At 37.9% G+C, this 27,782-nt stretch overlaps 3 protein-coding genes across 7 annotated transcripts in view; 1 reads left to right on the forward strand and 2 right to left on the reverse strand.

Moving 5' to 3' along the window:
- Nucleotides 1–9,938, forward strand: part of tcf7 (transcription factor 7) — a 36,160-nt gene extending 26,222 nt beyond the window's left edge. The window contains exons 6-11 of one of the 4 annotated variants that reach the window (XM_089017475.1): nucleotides 2,791–2,913; nucleotides 3,382–3,544; nucleotides 4,748–4,855; nucleotides 4,988–5,020; nucleotides 6,712–6,760; nucleotides 9,531–9,938. In XM_089017475.1, coding sequence (XP_088873601.1) covers nucleotides 2,791–2,913; nucleotides 3,382–3,544; nucleotides 4,748–4,855; nucleotides 4,988–5,020; nucleotides 6,712–6,760; nucleotides 9,531–9,598 — 544 coding nt within the window. In that variant the 3' untranslated portion in view covers nucleotides 9,599–9,938. Of the gene's footprint in view, nucleotides 1–2,790; nucleotides 2,914–3,381; nucleotides 3,545–4,747; nucleotides 4,856–4,987; nucleotides 5,021–6,711; nucleotides 6,761–9,506 lie in introns of all 4 variants that reach the window. The other 3 variants (XM_089017477.1, XM_089017476.1, XM_089017478.1) reach the window with 3 other exon arrangements.
- A 3,217-nt stretch (nucleotides 9,939–13,155) lies between these two features.
- On the reverse strand, nucleotides 13,156–17,089 carry skp1 (S-phase kinase-associated protein 1). 2 transcript variants are annotated; one of them, XM_089017520.1, is made up of 6 exons: nucleotides 16,936–17,089; nucleotides 15,982–16,081; nucleotides 15,379–15,452; nucleotides 15,156–15,299; nucleotides 13,680–13,820; nucleotides 13,156–13,615 (listed from the first exon to the last, which is right to left on the reverse strand). In XM_089017520.1, exons 2-6 carry the CDS (start codon nucleotides 16,076–16,078, stop codon nucleotides 13,580–13,582), a joined length of 492 nt encoding a protein of 163 aa, XP_088873646.1. In that variant the 5' UTR covers nucleotides 16,079–16,081; nucleotides 16,936–17,089; the 3' UTR covers nucleotides 13,156–13,579. The 2 variants fall into 2 exon arrangements, with proteins under 2 accessions (XP_088873646.1, XP_088873645.1); XM_089017519.1 differs by having other exon boundaries at nucleotides 16,914–17,052.
- Nucleotides 17,090–18,534: 1,445 nt separating this feature from the next.
- ppp2cab (protein phosphatase 2 catalytic subunit alpha b) lies at nucleotides 18,535–27,101 on the reverse strand. The gene is made up of 7 exons (XM_089017094.1): nucleotides 26,730–27,101; nucleotides 21,390–21,599; nucleotides 19,904–20,077; nucleotides 19,739–19,828; nucleotides 19,125–19,286; nucleotides 18,923–19,041; nucleotides 18,535–18,838 (listed from the first exon to the last, which is right to left on the reverse strand). The coding sequence occupies exons 1-7, from the start codon at nucleotides 26,829–26,831 to the stop codon at nucleotides 18,766–18,768; spliced, it is 930 nt and encodes a 309-aa protein (XP_088873220.1). The 5' UTR covers nucleotides 26,832–27,101; the 3' UTR covers nucleotides 18,535–18,765.
- Nucleotides 27,102–27,782: the final 681 nt, after the last annotated feature.

Genomic DNA, 27,782 nt, shown 5'->3' on the forward strand with positions numbered 1-27,782 from the left:
TGTATGTTTTGTCTTTGACTTTGTTATTTATTTGTACGTGTTTTCTTGATTTATTTTCCGAAATTCTGTTAAATGTCAATCCTCTGTCGATTGGTGGATTAATTTCAACGAGAGCAGTTTTGGGGGTTCCGTTAAATGTCACTGATGTTTTCGGACGGAGTCTTTTGTCCGAAGATATTTACGATTGGGAACAATTTTATCTTTGTCGCACAAGAAGTCTTCACCGAGGAATTCTTTCCGGCTCATCTGCTTTAATCCGGATGATCTGACGGTTCAGGCCCCTCGTACCATGTTTGTTTTTTTTTTTTTTTTTTTGTTATTAAAGGCAAACGGATCGGCGGACATGTTGTTTTGTGACAATTGTTTTAGACGCTCGTGTACTCCCCGATGTTTGGCAGATTAGCCTGGATTAGCTTCTTGGTTTTAGCGCCTTGTTTTCTTATGAACTGGAAGAACACAAGAGAAGAGAGAATGTCACTTATTCAATTAAAGACAATGCTTAGCGTGTGTGTGAACATTTGAGCCTCCACAGCGAACACACTTTTAATACGCATACAGTATTTTATTTAGTTTGTAGTTAGTACTTTTTTTGTTAGTTATTTTTTCTATTGTATATTATTGATTTTTGTTCACCAGTTAATCCAACCAAATTTAGATATTTATCATCAGGATTTTTTTTTTCATTTTTCTATTATATATTATTTGTTTATTAAATATATATTCTGTTTTTTCAACTTCAAAATTATTTTTATGTAGATTTCGTTTCTTTGAGTGATTATTTCATTTAGATTTAATTTCATGCAGTTTTAATTAAAATTAATGTTCACTTTTAATGTAATGATTAATTGGTTAATTTAATGATTTTTTGGTATATATTAAACGTAGTTTTATATATATATATATGTGTGTGTATATAAATATGTGTGTGTGTGCGTGTGCGTGCGTGTGTGTGTATGTATATATATATATATGTGTGTGTGTGTATGTATATGTGCGTATATATATATATATATGTGTGTGTGTGTGTGTGTGTGTGTGTGTGTGTGTGTGTGTGTGTGTGTGTATATATATGCGTGCGTGTGTATGTGTGTATATGTATATGTGCGTGTGTGTATGTATATATATATATGTGTGTGTGTGTGTGTATGTATATATGTGTGTGTATATATGTGTGTGTGTGTATATATGTGTATGTGTATATATATATATATATATATATATGTGTGTGTGTGTGTGTGTGTGTGTGTGTGTGTGTGTATGTGTGTGTGTGTGTGTCAGCTGTATATACATATGTAATATGCATGTGTGTATGTGTATATGTATATATATGTATATATATGTGTGTGTATGTATATATATATTGTGTGTATATATACATATATACATATTTGTTTATATATATACAGTAAAGTCTCGTTATATCGATATTCAAAGGAGTCCGAAAAAATATCGATATAACCGGGACTATCGATATATACTTTACATTATATATATATATATATATATGAAACAAAATAAAACATAATTAACTGAAATTCATTCATTATTATTACGTCTATATAAACCGGTCTTGAAGCTTACATGATACGCAAACATGCTAGTCTGACTGAAAGTCTGTCCCAAAAACTTTAAACGTAGGCTGTTGTCAATCGTTTGGTGGTGGTGTGACGTTACGCGTGACTACTTTTGTTGAGGAAAAAAAAACAAAGATTTGTAAAGAGAGGCGAAACCCACGACATCAAAGACTCTCAGGCTTGCATCTCGCCTCGCTGTGGTGTGACACGCGGCTGTCGATGGTCACCCCCAACAGAGGCTCTCTCTGCTTCACCGCTTCCAATTAGATTCTTCCGAAGATTCTTTCAAATGTGCGATTTGTTCCTTGGATACCTTATTTTAACCCCTTTCCTGATATCAAAAGTACTAGAGTTATTCATGCTATGTTCTCATTGAGGCTGTGTGCTGTTGGGACGGGTCTGGACTGATGGCAGACCAGTCGAGTAATTTTTTTTTTGTCGCAAGCGCGTCCTTCGTGCTGTTTTTGTTTTTTGTTTTAGACGTACATGAGACCAGACGACTCGCAAGTCGAATTATCCAAAATAAAACCAGATTTCAATGTGAAAAATCTTCCTTTAATCTGATCGGCGCGCTTTTGATGCGCCAACACGGGACAGCGAAAATGGTAGCGGCACTAATGGAGTAATCTAATCTGTAATCTGAGTTAGCACCTCATGCTGCATAAAACAATTCATTTCTTCATATTGTTTTTTTTTTTTTATCGCTCATGCAGTTTAAAATAATATTTCCTTTGTTTTGTCTCTTTTTTTTAAGGATATGGGTTGTGGAGTTCCAAAATAATATATTTTTTTTTAACTTACATTTTTGAATGAATAACTTCTGCAGTTTTATTTATTTATTTATTTATTTATTTATTTATTTATTTATTTATTGTATTTATTTATTGTATTTATTTATGTCTCCTGCTTCATTGCGTTGAACTGCAAAAGCGACAGACTTTGGCTAGCGCTCCCTCTAGTGGAGAGTTACCTGTAATTACAGCATATTCCCTTCAAACATATGGCTTCCGTTTCGACTAAAATAAGAAAATAAAAGCAACCAAAATGAACCAAAAGCGGAAGTAGATGTTGATTGGACGGCAAATGATAAATATTGGCTTTTTTTTTGTTTGTTTGTATTTTACCTTTTGGTGGGACGCGACATTATAATAATAATAATAATAATATTATTAATTTTTATTATATTATTTAAATGTATTTATTTTTTTGTGGTCAGGTTCTCTCACTCGCTGATGCTCGGCCCATCAGGCATGCATCCCACGGGCATCCCGCACCCCGCCATCGTGCCCCCTTCGGGCAAGCAGGACCACCACGAGCATTACGACAGAGGCATGTACGCGTAAGTGCAAAATTTCAATGGAAAACACACTTTTATTTATTTTAATGTCGAGAATTGGCATGGCTGTCACTGCCATACTGAACATGGATCATTTGGGGACCAGCCAAGAATGTTGTTAGCATTGCGCTAACATTACAGTTCAGCATTGAATCTCTTTAGTGAGATTTTACAATGAAATAAAAACAAACTCAAAGTTTAATTTGTACTGGGTAATTGGCTATTTTAAAGGCCATAAAAAATGCCTAAAAATAGCATCAGCGCTAATGCTATTGTCAACATAACTGTTCAAAATGCTACATTTCAACTGCAGTAGACAATTGCAAGTCATACATGTTGTTAGCATTAGCTCGCCGGCTAAGCATCTCGCCTTTAACAAAATCTGCATTATAAATTGGGTGCTTCTTCACCTCCACCACGATGGGCAAGAAAACAACACAAAAGTCTCCCGCTTTCCTCCTCGCCGCGCAGGAAACCACACGTGGAGGCCAAACGGGAGAAAGAACCCAAAAAGCCCGTCATCAAGAAGCCACTAAACGCTTTTATGCTCTACATGAAGGAGATGAGGGCCAAAGTCATCGCCGAGTGCACGCTGAAGGAGAGCGCTGCCATCAACCAGATACTTGGACGAAGGGTACGTGCGATTACATCATTTATTTATATATGTATATATGTTTTTTTTTTTTTTTTAACTCATTCACTGCCAGTCGATGTGCAAAAATGTGTCCAATCCAGTGCCAAGATTTTTGTCATTGTCACTCGAATTCCAGGACCCACGGAATATTTATTTATTTATTTCTTTATTTATTTATTTTGTCTATTTATGCATTTATTTTGCCTATTTATTTATTTATTTATTTATTTATTTATTTATTTATTCATTTATTTATTTTAATTTTATTTTCATTTATTTTTCCTTTATTGTATCCATTTATTCATTTTTTTAAATTTATGTTTATTCATTTATTTTCATTATTTTTTTATCGTAATAATAATAATAATAATAATAATAATACATGTCATTTATAAGCGACTTTTAAAACTCTCAAGGTCACTTTACAGTCGCGGGATAAGTTTTTCTGTGGGTAAGCTGCGGCAGCCACACACGCTAGTGTTCAGTCAACCCATTTATGTATTTATTTATGTATTTACTATTTATTTAATTATTTATCCATCAGTTTATTTACTTGGTTTTATTCGTATTTATGTTACTTCTGGGTTGAGTGAACGCTGGCGCGTTTGGCTGCCGCTGCTCACCCGCAGAAAAAAATAACCTGTGAGTGTCCTTGAGAGTTTTGAAAGGCGCTTATGATTGAAATGTATTATTATTATTATTATTATTGAGTTTTAGGATGACATTCAATGCAGCGTAAAAAGAACCTTGATTACTCTTCTTTCATCAGAAAAAAATAGTTAATTCCTAAGTTATATGGGTCTAGAGTTATCTGAGCTTGAAATGAGGGCAGCTGTATATACAATATTGGTTTATACAGCGCTTGAACAACAGCAGAAGCTGGAACAAAGCGTTAACACGGAAAAAATGGAAATGCTGCACCCTTGCGGAAGTGAAAAACATTGCCAGAGGCCATGGCCAACGCTTTATCAGCACCCAAACATGAAAAACGACGGAACAGATTCAGGAATAGCGCTTTATGTCATATTTTCAATTCCCGAATACATTCATGAATGGCAGCGAATGAGTTAAACTAATTTTTTTCTTGTGTCATTTCAAACTTGAGCCTTTTCGTCCTATCCCGTGATCCGCATGTATGGTCGTCATGGTGATGGTGATACCCGTGTTTCATGCCAGTTTGCGTGTGTTTGTGTGTGTGCATAGTGGCACGCGCTGACGCGTGAGGAGCAGGCCAAGTACTACGAGTTGGCGCGCAAAGAGAGACAACTGCACATGCAACTCTACCCCACCTGGTCTGCACGCGACAATTACGTAAGACCACGAACGCATCATCAACACCGCACTCCTCTTCCTCGCACACACACACACATATACACACATATACACACAGACGCACGGTGGCACAGCACGTGTTGCGCTAAGTGTGCTGTTGACCTGTTGCAGGAGGCGACGGGCGAAAAGAATAAAGCCGATTGGGTAGGGACTCGTCTTGTTTGTGCTGGGGGGGGCGGGGCTAATACACCAGCATGCATGAAAGGAATTGGGTTCGTCGTACAAATGATGGCCGCACGGCGTTCCCTCCGCATGCTTCCTTCCTCGCGAGGGGCGGCGGCTTGCATGCTGCTATGGTTACCAGCACACATATACACACACACACACACACGCACACCGTCACAAAATGATGATGTCATCACGCTCGCGGGGTGTCTAATGACGTCCAAAAAAAAACAAAAATCACCTTTAATTATTTTAGATTTAAAACGAAAAGTTATAAATAACTATTATCCCCCCCAAAAAAAAATATTTTTTATTTATTTTTAACAAATCATGATTTATTTATCAACAACAATGCATGAAATTAAATAAAACATTTATAAAAAAAAATATGATGCTAATTATGGTGCACTTTTGTCTTTTTTCTTCATTGAAAAAAAAGCCTTTTTCAGTATAAGATTTTATTTTGGAGGGGAGAAGATAAATTATAAATTATTTATTAATTATAAATAAGCTATTTATATGCTATTAATGCTCTTCCTAGTAATGGAATATGAAATTTATGTTAAAACATATTTAATATTAATTTAGATATTTGATTTTTTTTTTCTCTTTGAAAATGCCTTTTTTGGTTTTAGATTTTATTTTGAAGGGGAGGCCATGAATGATAAATTATTCATTAATTATAAACGAGCTATTTCAAAAATGTTTACACACTCTTCTTTGTAATACAGTATGAAATTTATTTTAAAAAAGATTTATTAACTTTGATATTTGATATTTTTGTCTTTTTTTTCCTCCTTGAAAAATATTGTTTTGTTTTTTAGATTTTATTTTGAAGGGAAGGGGATGAATTATAAATTATTAATTATAAATGAGCTATTTCAAAAATGTTTACACTCTTCTTTGTAATACAGTATGAAATTTATATGAAAAAAATACTTGATATTAACTTTCATATTTGATATTTTTGTCTTTTTTTTCCTCTTTTGAAAAAGCCTTTTTGGTAATAGATTTTATTTTGAAGGGGAGGGGATGAATTATAAATTATTTATTAATTAATTATAAATGAGGTACAGTATTTCAAAAATATTTACATACTCTCTTTGTAATAGAGTATGAAATTTGTGGTAAAAATATTTGATATTAACTTTGACATTTGAGATTTTTGTCTTTTTTTCCCTCTTTGAAAAAGCCATTTTTGGTTTTTAAATTGTATTTTGAAGGGGAGGGGATGATTTATAAATTATTCATTAATTATAAAGGAGCTATTTCAAAAATGTTTACATGCTCTTCTTTGTAATATGAAATTTAGATTAGAAAATATGTGATATTAATGTAACATATGCTAACAGTATGCAGTATAAAAGCCTGAAAATTGCTCTACTAAATAAACCCATCTAAACTTGCCCAAATTATGACCAAAAAAATTCCGATCATTATTGTTTTTAAATACATTTCTTCGCTAACATTTCATATTGGATGTCATTAGATCGCGTGAGTGTACCTAACAAAATGACCGGCGCGTGTCGTCTCGTAAACAAGCACAAAGTTGCTCCAAACTTCACAGATGCTAATTAGCATAAGCATATTTTTAAACTCCATATTTAATAATGGACTCTGGTTATTTCTACTATTGTCCAGTGAATCACGACATACGTGTCCTCCTGCAGGGAAAGAAGAAAAGGAGGAAAAGGGAGAAGCAGCAAGACTCCAACACAGGTACAAATACTCTTGCTAAGCTAACGCAATGCTAACATTTTCTGTGTCGCTACCTCACTCGCGTGTACAACTCGCGATAGAGCTATCAACGGAAGTGCTACCTCGCTAATATACTATAAGTATTATGGTGTGTAAAAAGAAATGTACCGGTATATGATTCTATGCTAATGCTAAGCTAACGCTCATGCTAGTTCTTGAACGAATCTAAATTTTTAGCGGCTAGCCTTACATGCACTCGAAGCATAATATCTAACCCAGCTAGCATGTGTAGCTTTTAAACATCCATCGCTCTAGTTCTTGAGCTGTGATTTGATTTCTTGAATCTAAATTAAGCTAGCGGCATAGCGGCTAGCCTTACATGCACTAGGAGCATAATGTCTAACTCAGCTAGCATGTGTAGCTAAGACCTTCCTAGCCAAAAAGCCGCGACTGCGCTGCTTATCCAGCTCATGGTTAGCATCATACCGGTATATGATTTTATGCTAATGCTATGCTAACGTTGTATTTTAAACATCCATCACGCTAGTTCGTTAGCTCTGATTTGATTTCTTGAATCTAAATTAAGCTAGCATCATAGCGGCTAGCCTTACATGCACTCGAAGCATAATATCTAACCCAGCTAGCATGTGTAGCTAAGACCTTCCTAGCCAAAAAGCCGCGACTGCACTGCTTAGCATCATACCGTTATATGATTCTATGCTAATGCTAATCTAATGTTTTTTTTAAACATCCATCATGCTAGTTCTGGAGCTCTGATTTGATTTCTTGAATCTAAATTAAGCTAGCATCATAGCGGCTAGCCTTACATGCACTAGGAGCATAATGTCTAACTCAGCTAGCATGTGTAGCTAAGACCTTCCTAGCCAAAAAGCCGCGACTGCGCTGCTTATCCAGCTCATGGTTAGCATCATACCGGTATATGATTCTATGCTAATGCTATGCTAACGTTGTATTTTAAACATCCATCACGCTAGTTCGTTAGCTCTGGTTTGATTTCTTGAATCTAAATTAAGCTAGCATCATAGCGGCTAGCCTTACATGCACTAGAAGCATAATGTCTAACCCAGCTAGCATGTGTAAAAGTCTTGTTATATTTTATTTTCCTTCTTGGAATGAAAGAGTCGGGCTAACTTATGCATGTTTGTGACTAATGGCATGGCAACCATTTTGATTCTTCTTCTTCTTGTGCGTCTGTGCCGCTCGTTTCTTCTTCGTGTCTTTGCCTTTGCGGCTCAGAGCCTGGTTCGCCAAAGAAATGTCGAGCTCGCTTTGGCCTCAAGCAGCAGATAGATTGGTGCGGTCCATGCAGGTGTGTAAAAAAAAAAAATTAAAAAAAACACGCATCCTACCACCTTGCCATTCCCCCTTTCTGAAACGCTAGACTTGTTAGCTTAGCAAGGCTACTACTAACTTTGTTCCTTCCAGTAGTTGGGCTAACGGTGCACTTCTTGGCTTTAGGATTAGCTAACTCTGCTCAGAAAGTCTGTGTGTGTTTGTGTACTTTCAAAGCATCCTTTTCATCAATGGATGACATATAATTTGTTATTTATAGGGTTTTTTTTTTGTTTTACTTTATGTTACTTCCAGGTTGAGTGAACGCTGGCACGTGTGGCTGCCGCTGCTCACCCGCTGAAAAAACGATTTTGTGACTGTAAAGTGACCTTGAATGTTTTGAAAGGCGCTTAGAAATGAAACGTATACTACTACTACTACTAATGCTCATACTAATACTAATACTAATACTAATACTAATACTAATACTACTACTACTACTACTAATACTACTAATACTTATACTAATACCAATACTACTTCACCCACTACTACTAGTACTAATATTACTACTACTACTAGTATTAATATTACTACTACTACTAATACTAATACTACTACTACTACTACTACTACTACTAAAACTACTAATACTACTATTACTACTACTAATAATAATACTACTAACACTACTGATACTACTACTACTACTAATAATAATAATAATAATAATACTAGTACTAATACTACCAATGCTACTATTAATACTACGACTAATACTACTACTACTACTAATAATAATACTACTACTAACTTAGAAATGAAACATATACTACTACTACTAATGCTCATACTAATACTAATACTAATACTAATACTACTACTACTACTAATACTTATACTAATACTAATACTAATACTAATACTACTACACCCACTACTACTAGTACTAATATTACTACTACTACTAGTACTAATATTACTACTAATACTAATACTACTACTACTACTACTACTACTACTAAAACTACTATTACTACTAATACTACTATTACTACTACTAATAATAATACTACTAACACTACTGATACTACTACTACTACTACTACTACTACTACTACTAATAATAATAATAATAATAATAATACTAATACTACTAGTACTAATACTACTACTACTAATACTAGTACTACTACTACTAATGCTACTATTAATACTATGACTAATACTACTACTACTAATAATAATAATACTACTACTAATTCTACTACTACTGACTACTGATACTACTAATACTAATACTAATGGTGATTAGAGACATTTATTATTATTATTATAATTATAAAAGCCAGGTCAAAGTTCAAATCCCGATTCTGTAGCCATGTCATTTCCGCATGGATGTTGTGTTGTACATGTGTGTTTGGTCTTGTATTTCATTGGTTATTGACGTTGTGCCATTCGGGTTTATTCCCAGATAACTGTCTGTGACTGTCCTTAGGAGGAAGAAAAAGTGTGTTCGCTACCTTCAAGGAAGAGGCTGCGCGAGCCCAACTTGTTCACATTTAAGTGCCGTAGACTCCACGCCGCCGCCTTCGCCCGCCGCCTTCACCCGCGGATCAACCTTCCATCAGCGTCCTTGTCGACCCCCTCCTCCTCCTGCCGCCGCCGCCGCCGCCATGGGCAAACTCAAGCTGGCGGTCACGTGACTTGCGTTGTGACCAAAACAAATTGAAATTTGTACAGCAGGGAGTTGTCGTGCTAAAAAATAAATCATATAGAAGGCCACACAGACACAAGTTCGCTAGCTTAATAGCCATGATGCTAAAGTTATTTTTAGTTTTCTGTTCAACAAACTGGCCCCCAGTCAACTTTTGATGGTTACTATGACCTCAATAACTGACAGTTATATATATATATATATATATATATATATATATATATATATATATATATATATATATATATTATATATAATATATTTTTTTTTTTTTTTGCAATGAACAATTTTTTTTAGCAAGCACATGGGTCCCTTTGTATTCACATTGCGACAAAGCTAATTAGCAAATTAGGCGAAGAGAATATTGTTTCAAAATACATTTTCATTTCTTTTGCGTATTTACATAAAACATTATTTTTCACTTTAAAAACTGAGTATAAATGTTTTTTCATAAAAAGAAGCGTATTTTTGTTGTTTTTATTTTGAAAAATATTCAATAAATTATAATCAGGAAATGTTTGGTTTCAGGACAAATTAAAGACGTGTCTTATCTTCCTTTTTTTCACAAAGTAACAAAGTCAAAGGGGAAATTCTATTTAAAAGATTATTTTTTGCTTTAAAAACTGAGTATAAATACGTTTGTTTTCATAACAAATGAGCATTCTTTTTTTTTTTATTATTCTGAAAAATATCAATAAAAAATTAATCAGGAATCGTTTGGTTTCAGGACAAATTAAAGATCTGTGTCTTATCTTCCTTTTTTCACAAAGTAACAAAGTCAAACGGGAAATTCTATTTAAAACAGTTATTATAATCAATAATAAATTAACTAAATATATTTATTGTGTTTTTAAAGACAAAAAATCTCCCCATTTGTATCGGGTAATTTACCGATATTTATATATTTTATCAACTGAAACACCAGCGATTTCCTTTGTTACTCCGTTGCCCCCTTTTCAGACTTGAAAATCAATGTGAGGGGTTATGTCGCCCCCTGGTGCTTCGGCAGGCACCGCACAACCAAAAAAAAGCGTACTTGTAGCATTAACGGGGAACAAATATGTTTGAAAAGAAATAGTTCGTGTCTGTGTGGACTTTTACAGCCATCTATCCACTCTTTTTTTATAGTTTGTGATGAAATATGTCAACTATTTTAGGCACTTTCATATTTTGTCCTGGCCCCAGGAATGTTGCTGGTGGCCAAATCTGTAAGTGATTGCTCACTTATTTTTTTTCCCTCCATTTTGTTTTGACTGAATATTTTGTCGACGATTTCAAAGACGATCAAATGGGTAATGTTGTATTGTGTGTTGTATTTTTTTCTATCGGTGTCAAAACGTTTCTGTAGTTAAGTTGTGTAAGTTTATGGGGGGGGGGGGTAGACATTTTTTTAGTCGTGTCAGTATCCCGAAAGCAATATTTTCAAATGTGTGGTTATTGTTGCATTGGCTTAATAAGTTCTCATTTCTGCTATGACGTTTTTTAAATATCCAATTTATCAATTCTTACGTTGATGTATTAAAATGGTTAAATATTAACATCTTGTAATTGTGTCGTTTGTGAGTGGATAAAAATGACAGAAAATCCAGCTTTGACGCAACAAACGCACATTCGCTAGTAATCACGTTTGTTAAAAAATAAAAAGGAAAAAAGTGGTGGTGTTTAATTAAAATATATTTATTCATAGTACATTTTAAGTGAAATAGAATGAATTGAATTTCATGTACAAACATTACATTAGCACATTTAAAATACAAACACATTTAATGACATCCCGAACTTTTTTTGTCGCCTGATGATTACGTCACCCGGTGTCAACATCACGAACGCACCTGTGTAGCGGGTAATGCAAACACGGAGGAGGCGGGTAAGTCGCTTCAAAATGTTGTTACATTTATGAAGTAAAGCAATATGTTAGTCTTTCTTAGCGTTGGTGTATATATATATATATTTTAGTTTGACACGCTAGCACGTTAGCTTGAGAGCAACATAGCAGGTCTGTGTTTTGAGTTAACTTGTCTTTTTGCAGTCTGAATTGTTTGGTATTTCACTTTAATTTGTTGTATTATATCTATTATTGATGACACTTTGTCAAAACACGGTGTTTTGATTCATTTTGCCTTTTTGGAATATGGATGAAGCATAAGAATTGATAATGTTTTTAATCATCTCAGGAGGCGGCCATTTTACTCCCACCTGCTGTCTGTCGAGCTAATTAGACGTCAACGCCGTCTGAGTTTGCGGATGTCACGTGACAGAATACAGGAACTAGGTGAGCCCTGAATTCCACTTTACTGCATTTAACTGTAACAAATGAAGTATAATGTATAACCCTAATATATCTTTAAATACTATATTTATAATTTTTGTATTTATGAGTGAAATAGTTAAGCTTATGGTAAAAATATTCATGATTGGTTGACATTCCGCAGTAGTACACTTTCCAAAAGTACTAATACTTGTACTTGATTATTTTATTTACTAGCACTTTGTATTTCAGTGACATGTGAACTTGGAAAATATCTTTGATTTTGAAGTAATGAGTTTTTCATCGCTTCTAAATATATGTAAAATGATTGAAAAATTACAAATAATGCATTTTGAAAACATTTGAATAAATGTTGGATTAGATTGGATGTACCTTTATTCGTCTCGCAGTGAAGAAATTTTCATTTCACAGCAGTAAAGTTATGAAAGGAAGAGGAAAGCAAAGAAAGTAGTAGAAAAACATGTTAAAATGTTAATCTTTTTTTTCATTCCAAACTTTTATTTAAAGGACAACCGACACCACTTTTTTGTTTCCTAACTGACATCAGATAAACATTTTATAGCATCTAAAATACCCAAAACACACAGGCTGATATTTTTAGTCAAATGCAAAACACCAATAAAAATGAGTTAAAGTGTCCCAAAACTACTTCAAAATGACCTCGGAGATGGCGAGTATCAGAAGGTCCCGCCCCCTTGTTCATGACGTCACGTCAGGAATCGTCACCAACTCAAAAACAAGACTTCCTGAATATTCAGCGCGAGTCGTAAAACGTAAAATATAGCTATATGCTGTGGAATTTTTGTAAAATACGCTCAGTAGAAGTCATTTGAAGCGATTTTACAAATCATGGTCACAACTTGTCCGGACGCGTCGGTTGTCCTTTAAAGATAATTTTGAAACATTTGAATAAATGCTAAAATGCTAATACTTTTTTTTTTTTTTTGCATGGAATTTTATTTAAATACAATCATTGACTTTCATTTTTAGGAAAATAAAACAACAAAATAAGCTTTCAACATTTAGCTTGTAGTAGACGTGCACGTTCCACCATAACGTCCCTGATCCACTGTTGAAAAGGACGCTTTCATCTGGAACTGACTTTGTCCAATAGAAAAACCAAAACCACCACCAAACTCCATTTTTGAAACATTTTATTTCCTCCTTTCATCACTGGTGAAACATATTGAAACGCACCTTAAAAACGTCTTATAACTTCTCCTTCCCACATCCTTTTTTTTTCATGTAAAGACCAACCTAGCAGGTGATAATCATGTCTTTAATTAAAATAAAAAAAAACAAGCAAATGTAGAGTCATCAAAAAAAGACTTTATAGACGACTACTACGCAAGGAAAGATAAGGCAATGAGGGGGGGGCGGGGCTTATTTAATTAAATAATAACACACGTGTTAAACATGTCATGCTAGTATTTTGTACACGGTTTGCGTACTGGACTGAACGCTATGGAAGTAAGCTATATCGTCAATATTAACAAAATATGAACAAAAACCAGTGCAAGCCATAAAGCGGACACATTTCTATTTTGGGTGGTCAGATGCGCTACTTCTCTTCGCACCACTGGTTCTCTTTGCGCACCTGTAGGGGGCGACAAATACGTTAAGATTGCAAACATAGGCAATATTTTTTTTGGGGGGCTTACCTGGGCTTCTTCTTCCTCCGTGAAGTCGTTCTTGATGTTGAAGGTCTTGCGGATCTCCTCGGGGGTTTTGCCTTTGATCATGTTGGCCACCGTCTTGCACGTCACGTCCAGTAAACCCTTGATGTCCAAGTAATTGGCCGCCTGGTGTAAATATGACAAAGAAAAAATATGATTGACAGCTCTGGAAGTTAGTTAGATGTGTTTATTTGGCTTTGGTAGAGGTGTGCATGCTACTCTTTTATTCTGAAAGTCTTTTTTTCCTTTCGGCTTTTCCCTTCAGGGGTCGCCACAGCGAATCAGGGAGACAAATAGAGACCTACAGTGATACTTTGGCTTATGAACTTAATTGGTTCCCAAACAGAGTGTGTAAGGAGAAAAGTGTGTATCCCAAAAATTAATTTCCCATAGGAAACCATTAAAATGAGAATAATCCGTTCCCAGGTCCCCATAAAACATAATTTTCTAAGCCTGAAAACTAGACTAAATATACCTTATTTTATGTATAATAAATGCGTAAACCGAAAAGTTCGTCAGCCAAGGGGTTTGTAAACTGAGGTATCACTGTACTTCGTTACTCATAAATAATTAATTAAAACTCAGATGGTATGTGTTTGTTGATTCCAAGTTGTCGTGTAGCTTAACCTGATACTTGAACTTCAACTTGCTGATCCACGGTGATAATTTTAGATATTTGTAAACAAGCATGTTCATGTTTCACTTAGTGGGCAGTTGTCATGTGTCAATAGTTATCTATCCGCTAGCTTTTAGCTAGCTGTTGGCTATCTACTCACTGGCTAATGGCTAGCTATTTGCTGGCTCATGGCTATTTATTCGCTGGCTACTAGCTTTCTATTCAGTGGCTATTGGCTATTTGCTGGCTATTGGCTATCTATTCTCTAGCTGATAGCTATCTATTCACTGGCTAATGGCTATCTATTCGCTAGGTAGTGGCTACCTATTAGCTATCTATTCGCTAGCTGTTGGCTCTCTATTCGCTGGCTACTGGCTATCTATTCGCTGGCTACTGGCTATCTATTCGCTGGCTACTGGCCATCTATTCGCTAGCTATTGGCCATCTATTCGCTAGCTATTGGCCATCTATTCGCTAGCTATTGGCCATCTATTGACTGGCCGTTAGCTATTTATTCTCTACCTATTAGCTATTTATTCGCTAGCTATTAGCTAAGTATTCACTAGCTATTAGCTATCTATTTGCTAGCTACTAGCTATCAATTCGCTAGCTTAGATAGCTTGCTATCTAATTGAGTTACTTCAAGGTTGAGTGAACGCAGGCGCATGTGGCTGCCGCTGCTCACCCACAGAAAAACGGATCCTGTGACTATAAAGTGACCTTGAGAGTTTTGAAAGGTGTTTAGAAACAAAATGGATTATTATTATTATCATCATCTGTGACTTTTTACACATCCAGAGCGACCAACGAGAAAGCTTCAGTCCAGCTTGGCTATTGCCGCTTACCAAAATAAGTTCGAAAAGTGTCCCTTGGTCCACTTTGAGGAACTCCTGATCCCACACGGGGATGTCGTCAGTCCTTTTTTCCTTGTTCTCGTCGTCCTCGGGGGGCGGGGGATCATCCTTGTGGTGGGTGCACCACTGGATCACCTGACATGCAAATAAATAGGATATAAAGAGCGCAAATGTATATTCCATTTGAAAAATAAATATGGCGCGTACAAGTTACCTTCTTAAGAATAGCCGCGTTGACGTTTGGGAGCGGCACCGGATCGTCGTCTCCTTCGTCGTCCATCCCCAAATCTGTCAAACCGGAAAGTGGCGTTAATATGTCACATTCCTCCACTGTTATTTAAAGGACAGCCGACGCCTCCGGACAAGTTATGTCCATAATTTGTAAAATAACTTCAAAAGTCCAGATGCCTCAAAATGAGACGGAAGGACTTCTTTAATCGATTGCAAACATTTATGCTTTCCTCTTCAGAACTATTTGAATCATATTCATAACTAGATGAGTAACAAGAAAGCATCTTCTCCGAATCTGAAGCCATTGTTTTGATTCTAGAGCGAGGCAAAGACGTCATTGTGTGACGTCACGAACAAAGGGGCGGGACTTGAAACTCATCATCTCCGAGGTCATTTTGAAGTAGGTTTGGGACACTTTAACTCATTTTTATTGATGTTTTGCATTTGACTCAAAATATCAGCCTGCATGTTTTGGGTATTTGAGATGCCATGAAATGTTTTTCTGATGTCAGTTCAGTAACAAAAAATTGTGTCGGTTGTCCTTTGAATGATACTCAAAAGTGGAAATAAATGCTTGGTGGTTGACCTTCTAACATGGTTTTGATGGTGACAGACTGTTTGGCGATCTCCACGTCCACCTCGAAGATTTCTCCATCCGAGCTCTGTAGCTTTATTGTCGGCATTTCCTGAAAAAAATATTTACAGCAAAAATGAATCACACAAATGATTAAATGAAGCCACCATTTTATATTTCAATTGGTAGTCTAGCAATAGGGGCAAAAACAACACAAGTCATTCATTCTTCAGCACTTTCTGTACCCTCTTTGTGACATGAAGCAGATAGATAGCTAACACAGTATAGAGCTAGATAGATTGTTAGCCAGCCAGCTAGATTGTTAATAGCTATCTAGCTAGATAGCTAGTCAGCCAGCTCGAGCGCTAATAGCTAGCTAATAGCTATCTAATAGATAACTAACAGATAGCAAATAGATAGCTAGATATGTAGCTCGGCTGTCATAATTTATGATGTAACAGGAACCCTAACCATGAATTGTTTTTAAAGTTTACTCACACATGGAATTGGCACGTTTTTTTTTTCAATTAAAATTAGTATCATGAAAATGGAGACGTAATTTAAACGTTTATGGGTGAAACAAGGCCCCAACTTTAGTAAAATGTCACCTTTAATAACGTGAATATGTACGATAACAACCGTTTAGCATCCAGCGTCGGCAACGATGACCGCGTACCGGTTTTTATGCCGCTTTGACACATTTAACTATTTAAATATGAAAAAAAAGGATGAGCTCCATTTTTTGTTTTACAATTATGCTTCTTTCTCTGAAGAACCATCTCCTTAAATGTCACGAATAGAGCCGATAAGCTAAGCTAACGCTGCCAAGCTAAGTCACAAAGGGCCTCTTCGCAACCGTAATGTAGGACGTCAACAAAGACGAAAAACGGACGAAATTCAAACCCGGGTCGTGTCCGACTCCGGAGATTAATTTTAAAACATACCGCGAATGTGTTTATTCCAAACCTGCTGTCGGAATTTGTCCTCTGGTGTCAGTTATTGGAGGAAAATGGTGGAGTCGTAGACGTCCCAAGTGTACTGTGGTGTGCTGCTATGGCGCTGGCTTTGTCAGTTCCACCGTGGAGGGGAGGGGCGAATCGCACGTCGCGAGGTTGTTTGTTTACTTATTTTTTGTAGTTCTTTTAAGAATTGTTCATGAATAATACGTTTTTTGTAATTATTTTAATCAGGACATGTACTCTTTCTCCAAAAGTAATTAAAAATGATAAAATAATGGAAAAAAGTGACGTATTTTTACGGGAAGGGTTTGTCAATAGATTCCGTGTAGCAACAAAGCTAAGTGGGAACTAAAGTTCTGGAATTCATTTTCGTGAATCTTTTGCCCAAAATACATACTATATCGTATTTGTAAAAAAAAAACTCAAATTAACGTTCACCTGATCAAAATTAATTAGTTTCTAATGCTTATGAACGGTAGTGAATCATTTCAATATTTATTAGTTTAATATTTATTTAATATTTATATAGATAGCGATTAGCTGTCTATTCACTAGCTAATAGCCAACAAATAGCCAACAGCTAGCGAATAAATAGCTAATAGATAGCCATTAGCCAGCGAATAGATAGCTATCAGCTAGCGATATCAATAATTTTATTACCATTTTTAAAGCTCCATGACAGGAGCGTATTTTATTTAAACTACTGTACATTCACATTAAAATACCTCAATGTGAAACAAAAATAGCGAACAAAAAATTAGATATGTGACTTGGGTTTGTTATTGTGATTAAAAAATAATATTCTTCCATAATTGGTTGGAAGAAGGTGGTCTTTGGGTGCTGCGTCCATTTTCCCTCCAAATAAGTGACAGAGTATGCTCTAAATTCAAAAGTTCTCTTTTTCTGCAACGGCCATAATAATAATAATAATAATAATAATAATACATTTCATTTCTAAGTGCCTTTTAAAACTCTCAAGGTCACTTTACAGTCACAAGATCAGTTTTTTTTCCTGTGGGTGAGTAGTGGCACCCACGCGCGCCAGCTCCACCCGGAAGTAAATCAAATAGATAGAAATCTAGCTAGCTAGCCAATCGATAGCCAACAGATACCCAGCTAGATAGCGGCCAATTCTGCTTAAGTTTAACAAAAGGTGTCAAATTGTTCAGAAGTCAAACAAACACGAATATAATGATGAAATACATCACAAATGAATGTCATGAAGGAGTCACCTTTATTATTATTATTATTCATATCTCTTAATACAAGCTTGTGGTTCAGTGCGTTGATGATCTTTACACACACACACACATGCATACCTTCACACATTTGACAAAACACCTCATGTAAAACCTTCTCGTTTCCGGGATTATTATTATTATTATTATTTTTTGGGTAATAAAAAATGTAGATATTCTCTTCATTCATCATATGTTACATTTCACGAGATTTACAAAAAGTGCAAATGGATCTTCCCATCTTCTCAATGTATATATATATATATATATATATATATATATATATATATATATATATATATATATATATATATATATATATATATATATATATATATATATATATTTGAATATATGTATATTGACTGTTTTTTTGTCACCCGCTAACCATAAAGTGAATTTGATTGATCCATTTTTTTCCCCACAGACGCGCACACACACACACACACACACACACACACATACATACATACATACATATACACACATTTCTTGCTAAATGCTTAAATCTTTGTGCGAATGTACAACGTGTGCTGCTGCGGCGGTTTCTTCCATTATACTGCAACACTGTACAAGACGGATGGACTTTTCAAAGCCGGTTACAGGAAGTAGTCTGGGGTGCGTCGGGTGACGTGAGGCTCCCCTCTCCGAGGGGCGGGGTCAAACTGCAAGCTATTATGGAGGCAGGAAATAGTGTTAATAAAAAAAATAAACATTGTATAAAAAATTTTGGGGGGATGCGTTCACGATACTCACAAAGAATATTTGAGGGTGTCGTCCAGCTCCATAATGGCCGCCTGGTTGCCGCAGCGATAGCAGTAATTGGGAGCGCTGAATATCGTCACCACGTTCCTTTCGTGGCACCAGTTGTAGCCCTGGGAGCGAATAGGGGCGTAAGGTTAGCGTCGCATGCTAATGTGATAGCTTGTCGTCTGAAATTTGGCGTTTCCACACTTGCCTCCATGACCAGCTGGTGGGCGCGAGAGACCAACGTCAGGCGGTTAGCGTGGTTAAATGTCTCCGAGATGTCCTGGCCGAAGGTGTAGCCGGCGCCTCGCGGGGAGATGCCCCAACCGCCTCGGTCGTCGGGGTCCGACCACAATAGGTCGCACATGGGACCCTAAGAGACATTTTAGTTCAGGCCTCCCCTCAAAAAATATACAGTGACAAACTTAATTGGTTCCCAGACAGTGTGTAAGGTGAAAAGTGTGTATCCCAAAAAATAATTTCCCATAGGAAACCATTAAAATGAGAATAATCCGTTCCCAGGTCCCCATAAAACATAATTTTATACTTTCTAATTTTCTCATCCTTACTGCTGCGTTCTTGACCAATCACGTGGCTTTAACCAAAGACTGAGGGCGGGGAATAGAGGACCAAAACAAGTCGGCTGCCATTTTCTTTTAGGAGAACGGGCTCGTTCGCGAACAACACATCACTCATTGTGGCAGCTCCGTGTGTATCCCGAAAAATAGTTTGTATGCCAAGGTAAAATTTTCATAAATTTAACGTTCGTAAGCTAAGGGGTTCGTAAACCGAGGTATCACTGTAGTTGTTGAAAATAGTTTTTACCTCATGAGGCACTTCCTGTAAGCGATCCAACGCCCTTATATGGTCCAGTGTGTCAATAGATGGTGACAAACCGCCATGAAGACAAAAAATCTGTCAAAACATCACTTTTTGAGTTTCATTTTTTTCTTATTTTTGCCGCGACAGGATCTTCTCCCACCAATTTACCTGAGAGTCCACCAAAGCGGTGAGCGGGAGGTAATCGAAGAGGTCAGTGAAGTACTTCCACACGTTGGCGTTGCCGTACTTGCGTAGACACTCGTCGTAGAAACCGTACACTTGCGTGATTTGTCTACTCTCGTGGTTGCCGCGCAAGATGGTGATGCGCTCCCGGAAACGAACCTAATGATGATAATAATTATAATAATACATTTAATTTATAAGCGCCTTTCAAAACACTCAAGGTCACTTTACAGTCACAGGATATTTTTTTCTGCGGGTGGGCAGCGGCAGCCACACGCGCCAGCGTTCACTCAAGCCAAAGGTTACTCAAATATATAGAAAACTAGCTAGCTAACTAATAGATAGCCAATAGATAGATAAATACAGTAAAGTCTCGTTATATCGATATTCAAGGGAGTCTGAAAAAATATCGATATAACCGGGACTATCGATATATCCGACCCTGTTTGCATGTAATTTTCTCCGTGCGTGCATAGAAATAGTATCGATATAACCGGGACTATCAATATATCCAATATCGATATAACGAGACTTTACTGTATATATATATATATATATATATATATATACACACACATATAGCTAGCTAGGTAGGTAGGTTAGTCGATAGGTTCGTAGGTGGGTCGGTCACGCCGGTTTAAGAACAAGCTAACAACATCGACCCAAAAACAAGGTAGGTAGGTGGGTGGGTGGTGAGGTAGGTAGGTAAGTAGGTGGGTAGGTAGGTAGGTAGCTAGGTAGGCAGGCAGGTGGGTGGGTAGGTAGGTAGTCAGGGAGGTAGGCAGGCAGGTAGGTCGGTCACAACATGCTGGTTTAAGAACAGGCTAACAACATTGACCCAAAAACAAGGTAGGTAGTTTAGGTAGGTAGGTAGGCAGGTAGGTAGGTAGGTATGTAGGTCACAACACACCGGTTTAAGAACAGGCTAACAACATTGACTCAAAAACAAGGTAGGTAGTTTAGGTAGGTAGGTAGGTATGTAGGTCACAACACACCGGTTTAAGAACAGGCTAACAACAAGGTAGGTAGGTAGGTAGGTTGGTAGGTAGGTAGGTCACAACATGCTGGTTTAAGAACAGGCTAACAACATTGACCCAAAAACAAGGTAGGTAGTTTAGGTAGGTAGGTAGGCAGGTAGGTAGGTAGGTATGTAGGTCACAACACACCGGTTTAAGAACAGGCTAACAACATTGACTCAAAACAAGGTAGGTAGTTTAGGTAGGTAGGTAGGTATGTAGGTCACAACACACCGGTTTAAGAACAGGCTAACAACAAGGTAGGTAGGTAGGTAGGTTGGTAGGTAGGTAGGTCACAACACGCCGGTTTAAGAACAAGCTAACAACATCGACCCAAAAAGAAGGTAGGTAGGTAGATGGGTTTAGGCTGGTAGGTCGGTCACAACACGCCGGTTTTAAAACAGGCTAACAACATCGACCCAAAAACAAATACACAAGTAATACACTAGGACTACCTTCAGTGCTACGAGTAAAGTGACCGTCTCCACGGAGTAGTAACCCCGGTCCACGTAGTCGCCCATGAACAGGTAGTTTGTGTCAGGAGATCTGCCGCCGATCTTGAACAGCTCCATGAGGTCGTGGAACTGGCCGTGAACGTCTCCGCATACCGTCACGGGGCATCGCACTTCCTGGACGTTGGATTCCTTGGTCAGGATCTCCTTAGCCTGAATAAATAGTTGTTATGGGTTAGTTAGCGATTAAAACGTTAGCCTCGTAGCATAATTGCTCCAAGTTAAAAAGTTGTTTTAGAAGCTTGTTTCTGTAAAATCAATCAGTGGAGTGGTCCAAGAAAAATTACTATCGAGCTAGTTTATGAGGTAGCTAGCTTATGAGCTAGTTAGATAGCTTTTGAGCTAGCGAGCTTATGAACCAGCAAGCTTGCAAGCTCACTATCTTATCTTTCTAGCCATCTATCTATCCATATAGCAGTATATTGAGCTAGCTTATGAACTATCTAGCTCATGAACTAGCTAGCTTATGAGCTAGTTAGGTAGCTTTTGAGCGAGTGAGATTTTGAGCTAGCGAGATTTTGAGCTAGTGAGCTTTTGAGCTCGTGAGCTAGCTTTTCAGCTAGCGAGCTTTTCAGCTACCGAGATTTTGAGCTCGTGAGATTTTGAGCTCGCGAGTTTTTGAGATTGTGAGATTTTGAGCTATTGAGCTAGCGAGATTTTGAGCTAGCGAGCTTTTGAGCTAGCGAGATTTTGAGCTAGTGAGATTTTGAGCTAGCGAGCTTTTGAGCTAGTGAGCTTTTGAGCTAGCGAGATTTTGAGCTAGTGAGCTTTTGAGCTCGTGAGCTAGCTTTTCAGCTAGCGAGCTTTTCAGCTACCGAGATTTTGAGCTTGCGAGTTTTTGAGATTGCGAGATTTTGGGATAGTGAGTGAGATTTTGAGCTAGTGAGCTATTGAGCTAGCGAGCTTTTGAGCTAAAGACATTTTGAGCTGGTGAGCTTATGAGCTAGCCAGCTAGCTAGCCAACCTGCTCACTATCTTATCTATCTGTTTTATAAATATTTTTAAACCTTTAAAAAAAAAACCCTAAGTGTTGTGCCCAAAACAATAGTCAACATTTTCCCTGGCCATAAACATAATCCCATGAAGGGTATCTTTATGTGACCGAAGGTCCTTGCGTCGTCCAAACGACGAGCTGGGCGAGTTCAGCTTTACAACCGCAAAGCATGACTTCACTCAAAGCTGTTGCCTGATGGCCCTTTGAGGTTGAGGGGAAGAAGTAGCGCAGTCAGCTGTTTTTGACCGCCCCGTGCTTGCGACGCACCCGAATTAACCCTCGCGTGAGCTATTTTGGTTTGCCTTTGCTTACTATGGTTAAACACCTGTGGAAATAAGCGTAGAAACCAAACCGTTACGTCATGTTGTCAAAACCTGTCCTGTGGACTTACTGCACGTTTGAAAACATGACATGCGGGCACACCTTGAATGAGCTCACGGCTCGTCGAGTAAGGCATTCCCAACCGTTACCTTAGCAACGCAAATAAACAGTGAGTGAATGCACCAAATTTCATCGCGTTGTAGCATCTAATTGTCAGCATGTTGAAAGTCGGACGTAGGAAGGTAGCAACATGCTAACTTTGGCACTTTTGGGGAGCCTCACTGCGCCCAGGTGCCATCATAGATACAGTCGGACATTTTATAATAATAATAATTAATAATAATAATAATAATAATAATAATAATAATAATATATTTCATTTCTAAGCGCCTTTCAAAACTCTCAAGGTCACTTTACAGTAACAGGATACATTTTTCTGTGGGTAAGCAGCGGCAGCCACACGCGCCAGCGTTCACTCAACCTGAAACTAACTCAGATAGAAAGCTAGCTCTCTAGCTAATAGATAGATGATAGCTAGCTAGATAGGTAGGTGGATAGCAAATGGAGAGCTAGCTATCTAGATAGCAAATGGAGAGCTCGCTAGCTATCTAGATAGCAAATGGAAAGCTATCTAGATAACAAACGGAAAGCTATCTAGGTATCTAGATAGCAAACGGAGAGCTGGCTAGCTATTTAGATAGAAAACGGAGCGGTAGCTAGCTATCTAGATAGCAAACGGAGAGCTAGCTAGTTATCTAGATCGCAAATGGAGAGCTTGCTAGCTATCTAGATAGCAAACAGAGAGCTAGCTAGCTATCTAGATAGCAAACGGAGAGCTAGCTAGTTATCTAGATCACAAATGGAGAGCTTGCTAGCTATCTAGATAGCAAACGGGGAGCTAGCTAGCTATCTAGATAGCAAACGGAGAGCTAGCTAGTTATCTAGATAGCAAACGGAGAGCTAGCTAGCAGTCTAGATAGCAAACGGGGAGCTCGCTAGCTATCTAGATAGCAAACGGAGAGCTAGCTAGTTAGCTAGATAGCAAACGGGGAGCTCGCTAGCTATCTAGATAGCAAACGGAGAGCTAGCTAGTTAGCTAGATAGCAAACGGAGAGCTAGCTTGCTATCTAGATAGCAAATGGAGAGCTAGCTAGCTATCTAGATAGCAAACGGAGAGCTTGCTAGCTATCTAGATAGCAAACGGGGAGCTAGCTAGCTATCTAGATAGCAAACGGAGAGCTAGCTTGCCAGCTAGACAGCAAATTGAGAGCTTATGTTTATCTAATTATATGATTGTTAATTATATACTCCATTTGAACCGGCACAATCGTTTTGATTGAGTTTGAAACGCGGCAAAATCCACTCCCGCAACCCGTTTCGGCAGCCAGGCGAGCAATCAAGCCTGAAATAAATGCGCATCTTTTATGATCTTCATCCGCCCAAATTGCTTTCTCGTCGATGCCGTTTGTACATCACAACAACTTTGACGATTGCTCGAAATGTTAGCTTGATCAAGACCCCCACCCCCACCCCACACACCCCCAAAGCTAAAATAAAAGCTCTCATCAAAAAGGCTCCAACATCAATCAATCGCATCCTCCCACTATTTATTTTTATTTTTTATTTTTTTTTTACAGCTAGGAGGATGAGGCTTGCTGCGCCAAATTGACATAACAATGGCGTCGTGGGGGGGGGGGGGGCGTCGGTGCCGATGGGTAGTTCAGAACCAAGGTCACCCGAATTGTGCTCAACAGCCTCGTAACGTCCAGTTCTTGCCTGAGCAACAAGGCGCCGTTAAAAAGGTCAAAGCCGCCGTTGCTGCGTAAACAAATCTGCAGGGCGCCAAGTAACTAAGAAAGTCCCGACAGGAATTCAAAATTAAAGGGGACAGAGCTTTCAGCTGCTTGTCTGTGACTGTAAAGCACAGGTGTCAAAGTCAAGGCCCGCGGGCCAAATCCGGCCCTCCACATCATTTTTTTCGGCCCGCGAAAGCAAATCAAACTTGTTAAATTCCATGATGATTGCTAAAATCTGAGCCAAAATGTCATATTTTTGGATGTCAACCACAATAAAAGTCATTATTCTTGACTTCAGATTTGAAAACGAGTTATTCATTAATTGGCTGTGTGCTCTATATGTAATATTTGAAGGGATTTAAACATTCTAATTGGTTCCCCAAATTCATAACGGCCCTCGAGAGGAAACCATAACTACAATGTGGCCCGCGGCAAAAAAATGACTTTGACACCCCTGCTGTAAAGTGTCCTTGAGAGCTTGGAAAGGTGCTTAAAATGTAATTTATTATTATTATTATTATTATTATTATTATTATTATTATTATTAAACTCGTTTTACACACCTCAAATTAATTATGGCAAATTACAAGCGACTATAAGAGAATGTGTGATGGACAAATTAATTAGTGTTTCCCCAGGATGACAAATTTTAAACAAAATCATCACAAAACAAATGTAAAAAAAAAAATGCCAACGGCAAACAAACGTTCAACTTCCTGTTCCGAACTTCCTGTTTTGATTCTTAAAATCTGATTATTTTTGATAGAACTGCAACATTTGTTGTCTATTCCCTGCAGTAAAATCAATCAAGAAACGGCACCTTATTAACTCATTGACTGCCAGACGATGTGCAAAAATGTGTCCAATCCAGTGCCAGGGTTTTTGTCATTTTCACTCAAATTTACGGACCCACAGAATATTGAGTTTTAGGACTACATAAACATTCAATGCAGCGTAAGAAACCTTAGACTCTCTTCTTTCATCGGAAAAAAAAAAGAGTTAATTCCTAAATTATATGGGTCTGGAGTTATCTGAACTTGAAATGGGGGCGGCTGTACACAAGGGAAATGCTGTGGAAGGGAAAAAAAAACATTGCCAGAGGTCTGACCGGCGCTTTATCGACAAGCAAGAAAAACCAAAACCCAAACAAATTCGGGAATGGCGCTGCACGTCATATTTTCCATTTGCGAATAAAAAAAAACGTACACTCTCTTCTTTCATTATAAAAAAACAGTTAATTCCTAAATGTAGTAGGTCTGGAGTTATCTGTGCTTGAAATGAGGGCAGCTGTACAAAATACAAGACAAACATTAATTTAGATCGCGTTTTAACAACAGTTGAAGCACTAGCGTGTTCTGCCCCCTCGTGGAAAGGAAAAATATTGCCAGAGGTCTGACCAGCGCTTTATCGGCGGCCGCAAGAAAAAAAAACCAAACTGAACAAATTAGGGAATGGCGCTCTACGTCACACTTTTCGATTCCCGAATAAATTTGAGGTATTGTCTGGCAGTGAATGAGTTAACGTCCTCCACATATTACATATGAAGCGCACAATAAATTAATGAATAACTAGTTTTTGAATTTGAAGTAAAAAAATATGACTGTTTTTGTGGTTTACATGAAACAATTTTCAATTTTAGTTCAGACTTTCGCAAGCATGATGAAATTTCACAAGTTTAATTTGCTTCCGCGGGCCGAATAAATTGATGCGGTGTGCCAGATTTGGCCCCCGGGCCTTGACTTTGACACCAGTGCTACCGGGCTCCAATGGACTGAAAGTGTTTCTTTGAACTTCATTTGCTGTTATTTTGAGAAGCTGGATTGGGCTGTTCAATGTTAATTCGCCACAATGTTACGCCTCTGAAATCGAATAGCTTCAATATTTACTCGGTAGCTTCGCGCCTTTCATCCTTCACAACATCATCCGGGGATTCAGTCGAACCGCAGCGGCGTTTGGAGGTCACATCTGGCGGACGGAAGGGGACACGGGTCCCCCCCTTGTCGGTCACTCGGTCGCAAGAAGCCGCCCCGCCGAGACACGGTGAAATATAAATCGAAGACGCCATTTTAAGAACGTGTGGAAAGCTGCTATGGGCGAAAAGACGTCGGTGACGGACGGAGTGAACCACGCGAGGGTGGAGGGGGGGGGGGGTGTCGAGATAAATGAACTGACCTTTTCGCATAAATTCTTCACTTGGCCCTCCGTCAGCTGTTTGCATTCGTTTAATTGCTCGATCCATTGATCCAGCTCGTTCGTGAAAAACTTTTCATCCATTTTTCGGTGGTTTGTATCGGAGCGGGCGATGGGTTGCTTGAGTGGGAAGATGGAAAAAGGGGGTGGCGGCCGGCGGGCGTTCTCGGCTTTTCTGCCGCAGATGCGACGGCGACTGATAGTTTGCTCGTTCGTCGGCGTGGACGTCGTTCCACGCCCCTTCTCCGATGTCTGGAGGCGACACTTTACTGCGCTCAATTAAATGCGAGTCGAGGAGGGAGAGAGAGAAAACAGAAGACGTCAGCAGGAGATCCACCCTGCCTACTAATATATCCGTACTTCCGGGTTGCACCATCAAAATAAAAGCGTTTCGAGAAAAGGCTAATTTGACGCACTTGAGCGTTCATTTCAGAATCAGAAGACCTTTATTTGCTTTCTTGTTACTCATCCAGTTATGAATATGATTCAAATAGTTCTGAAGATTATAAATAAATAAATGTTTGCAATCGACTAAAGAAGTCCTTCCGTATGAATTCGAGCCATCTGGACTCCAATGTAGTGCCCAGAAAATGTACAAGATGGCGCACAAGCTCCGTTGGAAATGGGCTGATTTGTCCGCTGGGAATTTGTGTCAACTTACACCTTCTTTATGTGTGTTACCGCAATTGGCTGCGACTCACAACGATTCACTATTTTGCTTCTAAATTTGCTTCTTAATTGGTTCCCAGAGTGTGTAAGGCGAAAAGTGTGTATCCCAAAAATTAATTTCCCATAGGAAATCATTAAAATGAGAATAATCCGTTCCCAGGTCCCCCATAAAACATAATTTTCTACTTTCTAAGCCTTTAAACTACACAAAATATACCTTATTTTATGTATAATAAATGTGTGATGGTATTATAATTAAAGAAATAAACCGTACTGTATAATAAAGTCATTTTAATTACCTTTGTGATGGTAGTTGATGGCTTGATGGAATGGAGTGGCCGGTTTTATCAGCATTAAACACTTGAT

This window comes from Hippocampus bargibanti, linkage group LG16 (assembly GCF_051943395.1).
Source record: "Hippocampus bargibanti isolate YZ-2025 linkage group LG16, ASM5194339v1, whole genome shotgun sequence".
Taxonomy (NCBI): domain Eukaryota; kingdom Metazoa; phylum Chordata; class Actinopteri; order Syngnathiformes; family Syngnathidae; genus Hippocampus; species Hippocampus bargibanti.